This window comes from Acanthochromis polyacanthus, chromosome 8, assembly GCF_021347895.1.
Source record: "Acanthochromis polyacanthus isolate Apoly-LR-REF ecotype Palm Island chromosome 8, KAUST_Apoly_ChrSc, whole genome shotgun sequence".
NCBI lineage: Eukaryota > Metazoa > Chordata > Actinopteri > Pomacentridae > Acanthochromis > Acanthochromis polyacanthus.
Window position 1 is genome coordinate 29,489,150 of NC_067120.1, and position 16,728 is coordinate 29,505,877.

Sequence of the window (16,728 nt, forward strand, 5' to 3'; positions counted from 1 at the left end):
AATTCGAATGCAGAATACTATACAAATAAAATTGCTACAAACATTTTTTTCTAAATCTTATCTTAACACAGTTAATGTATTAACTCATTTATGTGTGTATGCGTGTATTTATTTAGTACTGTTAACATATCAGAGTTCTGAGTGAGTTTTTCTTTAGATAAGCCATTTATCGATTACATATAGGCTATTTAATAGATGTCTATTAAAATTTTGAAAGTATTTAAAATAATAAACAGCTTAGGCATTTATTGAGTCACTAAAGTAGTGTAGAGTCTATGGAAACATTAACATGATTATAAGCATCCTCTGGTAAATTCACAACTATACATTGTAGGAAATCTAGCTGATCACATTATGTTGTCCCATGTTGACTTCAGGAGATGATTGGGGCATAAAAAGTATGACACTGCTGGTTGGGTCCTCTCTATTCTCATATTTCTTATATGTTGGTCTCCTGATGCTGCCTAACCTGGCAATAGCCAGATTAATAATTGTGTAGTACTTGATAGTACTCCACAATATCAATCTGGGACCGCTCCATGTAAATCCGTTCGGAGGAAAGAGGCACGGATTGGACAATGCAACAGTATGTCCCGCCTCTGACAGGTTTGTTTTTAGCCAATCGCGGGATCTTCACAACGAGCGGAGCCAATTGGTAGATTAAACTCTTACCAAAACCCGTAGGTAAAAAAGCAGAAACATCTTTACCATCCAGAAATGGGCAAAGCGCCTCTCGTTGTTCTTCCTTCAAAGACGCGATAGGAGATTCAGCTAAAACTGACTTAATAGCAGCATCTACACGATCGTTGTCCTCCGTTGCCGTGTTTGTTTTGATCTACTGGCGCCTGGTGTCATCTTCACACCCGGATATCCCGCCCCACACACGAATACTGCTGCGTGATTGGCCTGTGCCAACTTGGTTCTGTACGAACAGTGAATGCGGGAGCGGAGCAAGATGGTTTCTTGAGAGATTTGTGATCTCACAAATATCGCGAGAAATCAACTTGCTGGCAAGGTTAGATGCTGCCTTATGTCAGCCAGTCCACCATGAGCAACAGAAAACGCATGCCGACACGTTGTACAGTTTGCCCTGTAGCCATAGCCACTAATGCTGTCAAGCCAGGTGTTCCACTCTTCCCACTTACATCTGTACTTTTGCAAATGCTTTTGCTGCTTTGGAGTTTTGGGTGTAGAGATTTTTAACCGTGTGGGTGCAGTGCGCAGCAGCGTATGTAACCAGACGACCCGTGACAGGACCGGGCAGGAGGGCACGCAGAGATGCAGATGCGGAAGTCTGCTGGACCTCGCATCGGATCCTTGCTACATCCACAAACATCCACAAGTGTTGCAGTGCATGTTTGTGAGTGTGGATGGGGGCACTAACTAAGAAACGGGGGAGTGGACGGGTCTTGGAAATGAACAAACTTGGAGAACTGGGATAGAATCAGAAGGGGTTTTAAACATAATTAAGTCAGTCAAAACTGTGCCATGTTTGAGCCTACATTGTCCCTATATCTTCTACTTAAGTTCCATATTAGCTTCAAATATGGATGCATTGTATTGCATTTTCTTCCTGTAGAATAACCAGAGCAGTTTGAAGGGAAAAAAAAACATTTAATGTGCATAGCTGTGGTCAAAATTTGTAGTGTCGAATTGCAGTTACATTTCTAAAGATTTCAAGTGTGTCTGCATTTGTAGACAACAGCAACCTAGCTAATTTGAAATAATGTCTGCAATTTTTATGAGTAAAAGAATGTGTAGACTTTCAGCTATACCATTACCAATAACAGGCAAAAATATTCTATAAATGTTATATATGAAGGACAACAAGAAAACTTTACTTAAAGTTTCCTTTTAATTCGCTTATACTCCGGTTAAAGCATGACCCCAATTTCTATAAATGTTCATGGGTAAACTACAACACTATACTATAACTTAAACTGTGCAGAAAACGGGCCTTTCTGTGACATTTTTTGAGGATATCCGTGTTAAATGAAAATTTCAGCTGATTCTCAAAAATGGTGCGACCGTCCACATGGCTGGTATTTCAGCAGTTGGGAGCGGTGTTCACAGTGGTCATGTTTTTCAGGCTTTGCCAAGCTGAGTGGAGGTTCCCTGTGTGAATTTTCCTTAAACATTGCTTTTTTTGCTTCAGCTTGACTGCTTTTATGGCACGCTTAACTTCTCTGTTGAGCTCTTCTTCTCCAATTCAGAGCCAGTAAAAAAGATCCTTTTCTTTTTGATTGGGATTTCCTTGAGCTCCTTGGGAATCCGGGGTTTATTGTAAGGAAAGATTGTGACAGTTTTGGAACTGATAATATTGTCCACACAGAAAGAGATATGAAGAGACAGCCTCAACTTGCTCATGGTGCGTCAGGGACATATTGACATCATTGATTACAAGAATAAGTGGCAAAACAAAGATGACTGCATCTGGTCAAAACATGTTATTCCCTGGAAAACAAGCTGTGGTATTAGAAGCCCCACACATAATCATCTAAGGTGTGAGAGTATTTTGAAAATAGAGCAATGGATAGGGTGGCCTGTAAAAACTGTGAACAGTAAACCTAATGCACTGCTATGCACAAAGTGAAAGCATCCAGGAGCCTTTTGTCCAGACTGCAGCAATAGTTTACTTTTTGTTCCCACCTGAACAAGTTACTCTCCTTACCAACACACGGAACATTTCTGTTTGTAATTAACACTTAAAAGTTGATTTTACAGTGGGGTGCTCTGGCAACCTTGGAAACAGGAAATGCCTCATCACACCAATGCAGCTGCTTTGCACACAAAGCGTCCTAGAGTGCTTTATTAAAACTACAGCAAGACATTGTTTGTTTGTTTTTTAAACTGAATGTTACTTCTCTGAGCCCCAAACAGTTTCTGGACATTTATTTGCCTCTGTCACATTTTTACTCATACTTGGCTCATTTTTCGCTGTGAAATAAAATACTGCATATCTACAGAATAAGCAAAGCAGTGAGGAAGTACAGAGAACTCAAAATATCTTTATTGCAGTTCGACAAAGATATGACAAGTCATAAAATAAAATTGAATATCATTGATTATTATTTTATACATATTGAAATCTCTCTCTCTCTCTCTCTCTCTCTCTCTCTCTCTCTCTCTCTCTATATATATATATATATATATATATATATATATATATATATATAATAACTAGGGATGTGCGGACTAGTCGTTAAGCGTTTAATCGTTTAACCGCCTACTCATTTATTAAACGTTTAAGTAAAATACTTAAACGTTAGTGTGCCGCCCCCCCCCACGACCGGGCGCCGCCGTTAGTGTGCCCCCCCCCCCCCCCCACGACCGGGCGCCGCCATGCAGCTCTACGCTCGGGCGTGCACTGCGCGCTCGTCCCGTCTGGGCTACCTGGTTGATCCTGCCAGTAGCATATGCTTGTCTCTTTTTTCAACCCCCGCTATCCCCCTCATCATTAGCGTTTTTTTGACCACTCCAGCTACACCCACCACGTCCCTTCCTGCCACCCCGAAGCAAAGCATCGGCTCCAGTATGTGCTGCTCGTGGACTGTCATGGCGCACCGACCCGCTGCCGTTACGCACAGACGCAGCGGCACTTTCTGTCTCAGTGGACGACTGAACATCTTCATCAGAGGGTGAATATTCCTCTTCAGAATATGAGTAAGCCATTACTTGACAAAGTACTTTGTCAGCGTTGAGCAGACCTCTCGGTATGGTGAGTTTTCTCACTCTAAAATGTGCCATCTTGCGCTCTGATACGCTCCGACAGCGAGTCTCGTCTCCTTGGTTTTTAAACTCTGTAAACTCCAAAACTTTGAATGAAAACACGCCCACAACTGATGCTCAGATTGAAGTTCCAGATGTCCGATATCTCCTGGTGTACAGTACATGAGGCACACGAGGCAGTATATTTGAAGCTATGGCTTGTTATGTTCAGCAATGTTGCTTGTCGCAATATTGCGACTTTGGCGCTTAAAGGGTTAAATTGCAAGTTTTCCGAACCGACTAGTCGTCAATATAATTAGCGACTAGTTGGTTCGGAAATTAGTCGAAATTCCCATCCCTAAAAATAACTATGTAATGGAAACCAAAATGACAGGTCTGGTTGAAACAGTTTGACTGCGTGTTTAGTCTTTGTTTGCTTTTAACCCTCGTGTTGTCCTTACCAAAAAATGTTGTTGCCTTGTCTGAAAAAAGTCCAAAAGTTCAGAAAAAATCTCCCCAAATTTATAAAAATTTGCAAAATCTTCAGGAAGAAAATTCCTGAAAAGTTTCCCTCGCAAGTTTTATTTTTAAAAAATAAAAAATCCCCAAATTTGACAGCGAAATTCACTGGATTTTGGTTGATTTTTTTCTAAATGTTCTTAAACATTTTTTTAAATTCCTTTTTGCCCACCAAAAAATGTTCAAAAATTTCCTAAAATTCTTTTTGAAAATGTGGAAGTTTTCACTGTGAAAATATATATTTTTTTCCACATTTTTAAAACTTTAAAACGGGTCAATTTGACCCGCAGGACGACAGGAGGGTTAATATGATTGATCCCAATATATAAGTCTGAAGTAACAGAAGCCCTCACAAAGGCTCACATCATCATTTTGCAAATCACTTTACCCGGGACACATACAACAAACAGCAAACTGTTGTTATGAGATTTTGGTTATTGGTTATTGGTTACTTGGTTAGAACATCCTTGTTTTAGATTAGATAGAGGGCAGATATGGCTTCTGTTCCAGTAGTTATCATAACTAACTGCAATCTCTCATTTGACTTGACTATCTTACGAAGTCATTAGTGCTCCTATAACTAAAATCCCAACTTGATTGTCGCTTTATGTTTGAAAGCAGGTTTAATTATTTTTTAATAGGCAAGCCAGGGGAGACAGAGTGATACTCTGGCTGTTGCTCTGCTTGGAGACCTTAGGTCCTCAGTAAGGATGCAAATAACACCAGTTGTATACTGTGGGCGATATTCCACATGATAAACTAGCTATTTTTGACAATGGACATCTACTTTAAGCCATAAAAGTAGTTCCACATTTTCAACATTTTTTAGGAAATTTTGGTGGCATTTTTTGGTGGAAAAAAACAAGTAAAACAAATGTTTAAGAACATTCAGAAAAAAAATCAACCAAAATCCAGTAAATTTTGCTGTCAAATCTGGGGATTTTTTTATTTAAAAAAAAAAAACTTTTGAGGGAAACTTTTCAGGAATCTTCTTCCTAAAGATTTTGCAAATTTTTATAAATTTGGGGAATTTTTTTCTGAATTTTTGGACTTTTTTTCAGACAAGGCAACAACATTTTTTGGTAAGGACAACACGAGGGTTAATGTCAGCCTCTTTTTCATGACACATAACAATACTCAAATTGCGCTGTCACGGTAACCATCCCCAATTCATACTATTGTCAGTAGTTGCAGAGAACAGAGAAATATTTGACCAGGATGGAAAGGAAAATAGAGCACAAGACAAACAAGATGTAACCTTCTGAATAAAAGTCACAGAAATATGGTGAGGCTTATCTTGCTCTAGACTTCACAGCGAATGTGGTAGGAGGTGAGGAGAGACCCCTGTGTGTTTTATGTCAGAAAACTTTCACAGCGGACTGCAGAGATCAAACAAATTAAGACTTTAGAGACATTACATCCCAGTCGCGTCAGGAAGCTGTTTGACTTCTTTCAGAGAAAATTTGATGAATACCATAAGCAGGAACATCAAATGATAAAAGCTGCATCAGTGAATGGCAGAGTACAAATAGTCATACAAGGCTGCATACAGAATCACCAAATGCAAGAAACCAGATACAATAGGTGAGGACATCATACTTCCGGCTGCTCTTGATATGGTGTCAACAGTGAGTGATGAGACAACATTGTTGTAGTCCATGTGCATCCCTTTTGGTCAACAGTATTCACTGATCGCAGCTACCTCTTCTTAGAAGATAGTTTAGGAACACGACAAAGACTTCAAGTGGTTGACTTAGCATCCAAATTTCCCAGAACTCAACCCGATTGTGCCTCTGTGGAATGCTGGAAAAACAAGTCCAAATCATGGCAGCTCCGTCTTGTAACTTCTGTTCTATTGTAGGATCTGCTATGAGCATTCTGGTGTCTGATACCAGAGGACACCTTCAGAGATCTTGCAGAGTTATGCCGCAAGGAGTAAAAGCTGTTTTGGCAGTATGAGGGGGGCATTTGCAATATTAGGCAGGATGTATTAATATAGTGGCTTATCAGTGCATGTGAAAAAGAGTAGAAAAGTGTTTAGGGTTAAAAGTTGCCAAATGTGACAAAATGATGCGGAGAAGGAATGTAAGGAGGGGATTTAATATCTTACCCTGCCTGTGTGTTGTTCTGGTGTGAACCCGGAGGAGGTTATGTGCTATTTGGGGCTGAACCCGAATATCCGAATATTCGGTCGTGACGGTGGTATCTGGATATTTATTTTGAGATCAGAATATTCGGGGCAAACCCACATACTCACCAACACACACACCTTCTCGGGTCTCCTGTTTTGTTCTCCTGAGAGAAAACTTACAGACTCCCTCACTTTACCCTTCATAACAGATATTTTGTGTGTGTGTGTGTGTGTGTGTGTGTGTGTGTGTGTGTGTGTGTGTGTGTGTGTGTGTGTGTGTGTGTGTGTGTGTGTGTGTGTGTGTGTGTGTGTGTGCGTACACCACTGAAAGGAAGGTGTGCAGCAGTGCATTGCCTACTCTTTAGAAACTTCTTCCCTTTAGAAACCATTCTCTTTTCAACCCTACTACCCCCCCCCCCACACACACACACACACACTCACACACACTCATGTACACACATGCTATCTTTGTGAGGAAATCCATTCAGTTAATACAATGCATTCACAACTGAATGCTTAACGCCAGCCTAAACTTATTTCTAAGTCTTGAACCAAGAGTTCAGGCTGAAACAACCATATAAATGTGTTTCAGACTGTAGGGATCGGTCAAAACATTCCTACTTTCCCAAAATGTCCTCATTTTCAAGATGTACAACTCATACTGGTCCTTACAAAGACAGCCATACAAGCGCACATACGATGTTGGTTGTTAATCTCTTTGACTTCCCACGTATTGTAATGCCACAGTTGCTCACAGAGTTTGAAGAAATGATAATTATTTAACATTATTAATATTATGGCATTTCACAAAAAGAACTCGCTGAAGAATATATTTGTATTCATTTTTTGCAGAATTTATGAAAACATGAACATTTTATTTACTATATGACTAAATATAGTATTATTTATACAGTGTTTCCTCTACATTCATTTAGGAGTGGCAGACCCCCATTTCTAAATTCTAGCCACTGCTCCTTCAAATTCTTCCTTTTTTGTAATTTAATTTTTTTTTTATTGTCTTAAATACACCACCTCTGCATGTCTTCACCTTCGCAGCAGTCCTGCCCGTGTCGGGTATTTGTGAGTACCGAGGTAAACTACAGATAACTATCTTGCTCAGTATCTACTCTTTGATACTTGAGATTTATACAACGTTAATTACATTTATTTAATTTTATTGTTTTATTTATTTTTTTATTTCTACAGTCAAGCCTTTAAAAAGCCATTTTCAACTGGCCATTCAATAAATAGGTTGTAAAAGTAAAATCTGCAGTGTCATCTGTTTACGCTCCTGGAGAGCCTACCCCCCCGCTGAAAAAAATCCTAGAGGAAACACTGTTTATTTCATAAATAATTATACATTTATTGTAACTAGTTACTCAATTAAATCTGAGAATCTAAATCAAGTCATGAGTCGATATACAAAAAAATACAGGTATTGGCAAATATTTTAAGAATATAAAATTATTGTTTTTCTCACTTTTCAATAATACGCTTGGATAATACAATTATCTTCTCATTATGATTTGTGACATCATTTTACTGCATTGCAATATTTTATGGCACACTTCATTAAAGATGAAAATAAAAACAATTGTTTACATGTAGCATTTAAAGTGTCATGCCGGGTGTTCATCATTTCGTCAAAGCAGTTAGCAGTGATGAATATTTAAAATACAGGGATAGAGTGTTGCTCTGATTGTTGTAACAACATAAAAATGGTGTATTCATGATGTTTCCTGCCTCATTTTTTAAGTTGTTTGGATTAAGGTACAAGGGTGGAGGAAGAGGTTTGTGTGTGTGCATGCGTGTGTGTGTGTGTGATTTTTTGACATTGTTGTAAAATTGCCAGTGTGTTTCTACATTACGAGGTGTAAAAGGTCTAAAAGGGTATCAAGTATACATCTTGCCGAGGGGCCTAATGTTGGTCTATTTGTGTGAACAACTTGGTGTTTTTAACAGTATTATGTGTTAAATGTGTGAGTGTAGAGTAGTGTTTTAGCATTCTGAACCTGTCCTCGCAGTCATCAGAAAGTTGTGAGGGAGGTGAGCCAACACTAGCACTACGTCTTTACAGGAAATGTGCTGTCATTTTTTAATTTACTTTTTAAATAGATGAACTTAGCAGTTCTTATACCTGTACTTATTTATTGATAGTTGTATCATGTTCCGTAGAATGTCACCTGTGTGTGAGTGGGAGTAGTGCATGAAAATCTCAGTGTTCTTGTTCCTGGAGAGTGATAGCTGTGACATTGATAGAAGGATTAGGCATGGATAGGATGCAGATTTTAATCAACATTAGTCATCCATCGGGTGGGCCTGGGATCTTTCTGCATGGAGTTTGCATGTTCTCCCTGCGTGGGTTTTCTCCGGGCACTCTGGTTTCCTCCCACAGTCCAAAAATATGCTGAGGTTAATTGATAACTCTAAATTGCCCGTAGGTGTGAATGTGAGTGTGATTGTTTGTCTGTATATGTAGCCCTGTGACAGACTGGTGACCTGTCCAGGGTGTCCCCTGCCTTCGCCCGAGTCAGCTGAGATAGGCTCCAGCCTCCCCGCGACCCTAGTGAGGATAAAGCGGTGTATAGAGAATGGATGGATGGATATTTGCTGTACCAGCTGTGTTTTGTAGAGAGCACAGGGACCTGGAGCCTATCTCAGCTGACATTGGGTGAAAGGTGTACCATTGATGGTTCACTAATGTTATCGCAGGGCCAGAACTAAACATGCTTGCATTAACACCTACAGCCGATTTAGAATCACTAATTATACTGTCTTTCGACTCTTGCAGGAAATTAAAAATCAATTACAGATTACTTTTTGAAATGAACTAAATACCCTGAATGTTTTTCCATATGGTGATTAAACCATTTTTAAACTCTGACTCTTAATGTTTGCCACAAAATCGACTCTGGTACATTAGGAATTTTGAAGAGTAGATGAAGTAAGCACTAGGTTTCCAGAATTATACATTAAATAGCAAAAAAATATTGACTTAACTTATAATTGCTAAAAGCACATTAGCTGCAGCCATCCACACACAATTAAAACGACTGCAAAGTCATGTCTCTTTTAAAGACCGGGTACTGGTTTGGGACAGCGTCCGTACAAACAGAGGCACTATGTCTTAATCCTGTGGAATTACAGCAGGCATGGCTGTGCCAAACCACAGCGTAGCAGCTATGCTATCCTCCAAAACCACAAGTTTCCCTGAGGCATTGTGGCAGCTGCTGTGACAGCTACTGCCTTCAACAGTGGGAGGATAACATCTCAGAGTTACTGAGCTGTAACAGATACAGGATTATGAAATTTATACATTGACAGACAAATAGTTAACTAATGTCTGGACCAGCGAGTAACAGTCATGTCTTGTAAAAATGTTTGGTATTTTGGTAACTTGAGGGCTGTACTATGAAGTGTTATTATTGGGTTAGTGAGGTATGTTGAGCTTAAAGTACTTTTTCAGTATCACGAAGGGGCTCTCTTTTTACCTGGTTAGATCTCCATGGTAACTGCTGTGGAGCTAACCTGGTCGGGAGCAGGTTTTGATCAGAGTTTTGGATTTTAGTCGGTTGTAAGAAGTGTCTCCCTTTAACGAAATCCTTTCTTGACGATTATTTATGAGATGCACTGATTCTCAGCTGAGGTAAAATGTTTTATCTACAAACCTGTTGAGTTGTACGTTGCTAGTAACACTGAATGAAGCCGTGTAGTTACAGTATCGTACACTGTATTCATTGCTTTGCCGCTGAACCTGACATGTATTCTGCTGGTGATGCACACGTCACATAAGTATGCGGTCCTGACTTGCTGTCAAGCCGACTTACAAATGCAGGTACGGCAGCTGATAGAACACAGACTAGAAAAGTAATTAGTCTATTGGTATTTATTATAGAGAATATTTAATCAATACCACAAATTTTTCTTTGATTGTGTGAAAAAATTAAGGTGATATCCTTCTTATGGGACAGTGTCAGACCTAAATGTGCATGCAGCTGGCAGTTAGAAATAAGCAGCTGTGCTGATGGGTAAAATAAATTTATTAACACACAATTTTCTATCAGCATTTCTATCTCGTATCATTTGCAGTGGCAGCGTTTTTAACCAGCATAATTTTTCATATTCCTTGTAGCTCTATATTGTAACAGCCTGTTGACTGTAGTAGGCAGGACACGATTGGTTCATTTAGTGCAGAAGATGAGTCACATGCGCGATCAACGCCCTCTTTAATGTGAATCTGTTCAAAGTCTGAAGCAGAAAGCTTGAGTTGACAAAGAAAGTTGGTATCGACCTTCTTAATACCCGTTTCTCTGACTGAGATTAGGTTTTTATCAAGCTGGGATATGTAGGACTGGCTTCATAGTGCTGCCCTTGGCTATGAGCTTAACATGTGTAGGTATTAAAGTAGTGATCCTAAAGATACAGTGGACCTTTAAACAACCTGCATAATGTGTGTATTTTATTCTGAAAAACATAAGATGGGAGGTTGATTGAGGGTATAATAATTTATTTTAATTGTCAGTTCAGTTGTGTACATTGTGATTTATTATCCTATGCTGAGCGCCATGGAGATTCCAGAGTTTTCTAGACTTTGTTCTACAGATGGGCTGATCACCATTTTCACACTAAAAGACATAACTCATCTAAATGTTCTCACAGTCTTCAAGGTGAATTGTCAAAATGAATAATTTGGTGTTAAGAAGAACCCTCGGCTGAATGGAATAGTACTACATTATAATCCACAATCAAGCTATTGTCACAGATAACTCTTGTGTTTGGTGTGCTTTGGTATAAACAATTTTAGTGTAATGTTTCAAATATTACATGAAATATCTTTTCTCTTGCAGGGTCACCTTTCCTCCTTTTTGCCAACCGTCGTGATGTGCGATTGGTCGATGCAGACGGTGTGCGGGGTGAATCAGCCATTGTTGTTAGTGACCTGGAGGATGCAGCAGCAGTGGACTTCCTGTATGCTGAGGGCTTAATATTTTGGACAGATGTCAGCGAGGAGGCCATCAAACAGACATACTGGAATCAGTCATCCAACTGTAAGACCTCATACTGTTTCCTGAATGATCATTTGCCTGCTTGGTGAAAATTTCCTCATAAAGGGCGTCTCTAGTGGTGGCTTAGTAACCTGCACATTTAAAGGATTTACTAAAAAACACATTCTTCTCCCTGTTCCCATTTCATTTAAATGTCGTATGTCTTCTGTTTGCAGCCTTTAAAGAGGCACTGGGAACAGGCCAGACTGTGGTAATATCAGGGCTGGACAGTCCTGATGGACTGGCCTGTGACTGGTTGGGTAAAAAGCTCTACTGGACAGACTCGGAAACCAATCGAATTGAAGTGGCCAACCTAGATGGCACCTCCAGGAAGGTCCTGTTTTGGATGGACCTGGACCAACCAAGAGCTATTGCCCTTAATCCTGCTCAACGGTAACAAAACACACCATACACAAACATGCACACTCGCATACTCTTCGAAGTACTGATAGATTATGAAGTTTTCATTTTTGGCAGGGATTCAGGGCTGGTAAATGGAAAATCAGTTACATCAGTTATAAAGATCTCTTCATTTAAAAAAGCTTCAGCAGGGCTGAATGTATTTCAGAATTATTCTGAATTTACATCAGCACACAGACATATGGACAGATAATGTGAACAGTGAACATGCTGATTTCGTCAGTCATTTCAATCCATAGAGCTTCTGACTTTTGCTAATGTTAGGGGTATAAAAATCTACTACCATAATACGTACTGGAAAACTAATTGAGGAAAAGATATAGCTACATCAGTTCAAAGCATAAATTTCGTCACCAACTTCTTGATTTAAGTTTTTTTTTAAAATCATCTTAAACTTCTGTGAATATCAGAAATTGATTTTGGCCAAGTCCCTTCATTAGCATAGAATAATTTAGTTTCTGCATCAACAAGGAAAGAACTACAGAGAAAACAAGCAACTCCAGTGTTGAAGAGATGCATTGTTCCCTGTCAAATATCACCAGCCTTGTGGCAGTGTTGGAACTTACAAGGGCAACACTGTAAAGTATAAAGGAGAAAATAGCATTGTTTTTATATGTTGATCTGCTGATTTGTTTTGCTGTCCACTGTACCTGTGTATGTCCAAAGAGAATGTGGAAAGCTAATCAGTCATGATAATTGTAGGTTATAGGTTTACAAGATAAGGACAACTGCTTCACAAGGGTCTGTTAAGAGTATCATAGAAATGTGACACTCCATGTTGACTGTTTCACAGAACAAAGTTTATTTGTTCTGTGAAACAGAAAAATGCTTTCAACATCAATAGAGAAACACTTCAAAACGTGATTGGTCACATCACTAAAAAATGGCATGTCACTGTTTTTTGTGACTCAATCTGGAATAAAAGGAAGGAAAGGGAAAACTAAAGCTGCAAGCAGTGTTGAACAGACCCTCACACACCCACGCATGTCAAGATGTGGTGTACATCGGTGTGTGACAGAAAAGTGAAGGTGTGGAGATGTAGCTAAACAATGTCAAGGATTTTATGATATCACAAAATTTGTACAAACAGTACATGCGAACACAGAGTCTTTTCCAAGGTATGGTGTGCTTTAATATATCTGAGGCAAAATGACACAGACAAGTCTAAGAAAATAAGAAATTGGTGTTTCAAAATGAGGACAAAATATATTGAAGCCAATGCAAAGAGCCAATATAGCAAAAATAAAACATACTTGGAATCAGTTTACATAGGCAGAAAAATACTGCTAGCCAATAGAAAGAGGCTGAAACTTTAAACTGTTCTCATTTTTTTCTTCTTCATGCATGTGTTTGTATTCTTGGTTATACCTTACAATGTGTGATAAGCTGAGAGAGACATGTTGTTTGTCAATTTAGAGGTATTTTCCAATAGATGTGTCCACATTATCAATCATATGACATGATGGAGTGAAATTATTGTTAAATGCAACAACCATGTAGTATATTTATGAGTAATCCATTCATCTTTGGCATTAATTATTGGTGGAAGTGGTGTCGAGGCTTTGCTGTTCAAAAATATTACTTCTTTCCAGAATGCTGTACCATAACCACTACAGTTTCAATTCAGTTAGTCCAATTCAATTCAGGTCAGTCAAGCAGAATAGCAGATGGAAAAAAGATAAAATACATCAGAGAAAAATGAACACTTTGGAGATTGGTGAGGCCAGAAACTACAGATCAGAGACATGTAGCTCCAAGTCCAGAGACACCTGAAGAGAACAAACACAAATTACAGAGAGAGAAGACACAGAGTTAGTGATAATGCAATGGTGGTATATAAACTGTATGAAAGACAGAGGAGAAGTGCTTAATGGACCATGAGAAAGCCCCTATAACAGGCCAGATTAACCCCGCAACCAAAGTATACCCAGGTATTAACTGGGGCCAAAGTATACCCCGGAGTATACTTTGGCCAGTTTATACCTGTTGACACATAAAGAATAAGCATTTTAAACTCTTAATTGTGAAGTTGTTTAGAGTTTTGTTTTTTGTTTTTTGTTTTTTACAAAGAGGTATGCTCAGCAAGCAAATCATTCTGAAAGAATATAGCTAGAATGTCCTTGAGCTAAGTACAATTTACAAAGTTCAAACCAAGGGAAAAACTGAATTCCAAACCAAGATAAAATTATGCTATAAAACAAGACAAATGATAGCATACATAAAGAAGACAGATCAAAGCACAAACCCCCCCCACACACACCCATTTACACCTAGTAGACCTGCACCGAATGACACATTACCACATATATATATATATGTACACATGCATAACCAAGTAACATGTACATAACAGAAATAATAATAAAACATAAACAGTAATAGCTGGAATGTCATGTTCCTGTTTTCCAGGTACTATAACATTCATATATGGCTTTCATAATTGTACAAATTCCTCCAGTTCTCTTTTGGTAATGCAAGTCAGTCTTTCCAATCCGATGCATTCTGATAGTTCTTTTATCCATTGTTTTACAGAAGGCGCTTCCATGTCTTCCAGCTCAAGGCAATAACTCCCCTGACATGCAACAATCCAAAGTCCAACACTTTAGTTTGTTTCTTACCATATGAAAAATCTTTGGGATATATTCCCAGTGTATAAAGTTTGGCACAAAACGAAATCTTGACGTTAAATACCTCAGACATACAACTGATGACCGCATTCAAAAGTCTTTTTGTCTTTGAACATTCCCATAAACAGTGAATAAGAGTTCCTTTATTATCTTGGCATTTAACATACGTATCAGGAATATGATGGCGTTTTTCAGGGGTTATATAAACCCTTGTTAACCATTTATATTGTAGTAACTGCAGTTACACATTTATGGTTTGTTTTTGGGCCTTCAGACACTCCTTGTTCCAGTTTGTTTCATCTATGTCTTCTTGTAGGTCATTTCTCCATGCGTTCAGTAAGTCTATAGAGAGTCCTTGGAATTTGACAGATTATGATGTTTTGACAATAGGCCGTTCTCTCTCTGTTTTCCTGTTTGCTCAATTAATGATAATTCAGGTAATCACATAATTTTTTTAGATCGAGATGACAAATTTTTTTTACCTGCAAATATTTGTAAAAATGTTTTTGCGGAATTTCATATTTTTCAGGGGTCACTGAATGTAAGCAATTTTCTGTTAATATACAGATCCTTAATTGCCTGGATTGCCTTAGTTTTCCATAATTTCAATCCTCCATCTTTTCTGCCAGGTATAAGCTGATCAGTATTCCATAGCGGGGAAAACTGGGACATAGTAACAGATTCTCCCACATTTTTCAAGAAGGGTTTTTTTGTTTGTTTTTTCAGTTTAATATGCTCAGCATAAAAGTTAGGGGAGCATCTTCTGGTGCATTTCAGAAAATTAGAACATCACGAAAAGCTATATACTTTTTCATAATTGAGATGATGTCATTAATACAGGTAGCATGGAGGTGATCAGCTGGAGGTGTTTTTGAAGGTTGCTTTCATAGCAGCCTTCATATCGTCTGTATTTAGAGGTTGGGTATTTCTCATCTTCCTTTTGACAAAACACCACATGGGGTTCTATGAGATTCAAGTCAGGTGAATTGGCTGGCCAGTCAAGCACGGTTACATCATGGTCATTAAACCATTTAGTTGTAGTTTTGGGTCTGTGGTCAGCTGTTAAGTCCTGCTGGAAAATTAAATCAGCATCTCCATAAAGCTTGTCAATAGATGGAAGCATGAAGTTCTCTAAAATCTCCTGGTAGATGTTGCGTTCACTTTTGACCTGATTAAAGACAGTGAACCAACATAGTTGATGTGACACTTTTTCGAGACTCTAGGACCTCGATTTCCAAATTAAATGCAATAGATACTTTCACCTGAAAAGTGGTCTTTGGAGTGCACAGCCACAGTCCAGTTTTTTTCCTCCTCACCCCAGGTAATAAGTTTCTAATGTCTGATTGTCTTGATATTAGGAATATGACAGTTGTTTTTTACCTGAAGAGGTCTGGGCTTAGTGGCTCTTGATACACCAGCCTCTGTCCTTGTGAAGTTCTCTCAGGTTCTTGAGTTGACTTTTACTGACAGTTCTTTCAAGGCTGCAGTCATCAGTGTTACTTTTACAGCTTTTCTTGTCGCACTTTTCCCCTCCAGTCAACTTTCCATGAACATGCTTGAATACAGCACTCCGTCAACAGCCAGCCTTTTAGCAATGACCTTCTAAGGTCTACCTTACATTATTCAAAGAGATACTCCATATTTATGCTTTTTAAATAGCAATTTGCTTAAACACAAAATGAAATATTCTAATATTTTACGATACTGGTTTTCTGAATTTCATAAGCTATAAGCCATATTCATCTAGTTGAGATTTACAAAAAAGGCTTAAAATATTTCACTTTATGTGTAATGAGTCTAGAATATTTAAAATTTTCTCTTACTTAAGTAACAGATGAAAAATGCGAACTTGATCTAGATGCTCTAATATGTTTAATATGCATGAGATACAGGATGGAAGCTTAAGATAAGTAGCTATAGTTGTAATAATAAAAGGAAGTCAGGAAAAGCAGAAACTGAATTTTGTATTACTCAGGCATGGTGTTCAGTTAGTAACGGACAAATGTGACATTTAACATCTTTTACAAGTTCCAGAAAGCAGAAGACTGAGAAGCTGTCTCAGTAATCTCTGATTCTTCAGTACTGATAAGCATTAAACGGTAAATACATATTGCAAAATGGCTCAGTGTTTGTATGACTGACATATTTCTTCTCTTTTTTTCTTTTAGCTACATGTACTGGACAGACTGGGGAGAGGAGCCCAGGATAGAGCGTGCTGGCATGGATGGAAGCAACAGGTAGTGTAACTATAGAAAACCTGTAACTATAAACTTTCTGA

The 16,728-nt window shown here is 38.5% G+C and overlaps 1 protein-coding gene across 1 annotated transcript in view; it reads left to right on the plus strand.

Annotated features, from left to right (window-relative positions):
• The window catches only part of lrp5 (low density lipoprotein receptor-related protein 5), an 81,870-nt gene that overhangs the window by 5,487 nt on the left and 59,655 nt on the right, over nt 1–16,728 (plus strand). The window contains exons 2-4 of the mRNA XM_022211445.2: nt 11,206–11,406; nt 11,580–11,796; nt 16,619–16,687. Coding sequence (XP_022067137.1) covers nt 11,206–11,406; nt 11,580–11,796; nt 16,619–16,687 — 487 coding nt within the window. The remainder of the gene's footprint in view (nt 1–11,205; nt 11,407–11,579; nt 11,797–16,618; nt 16,688–16,728) is intronic.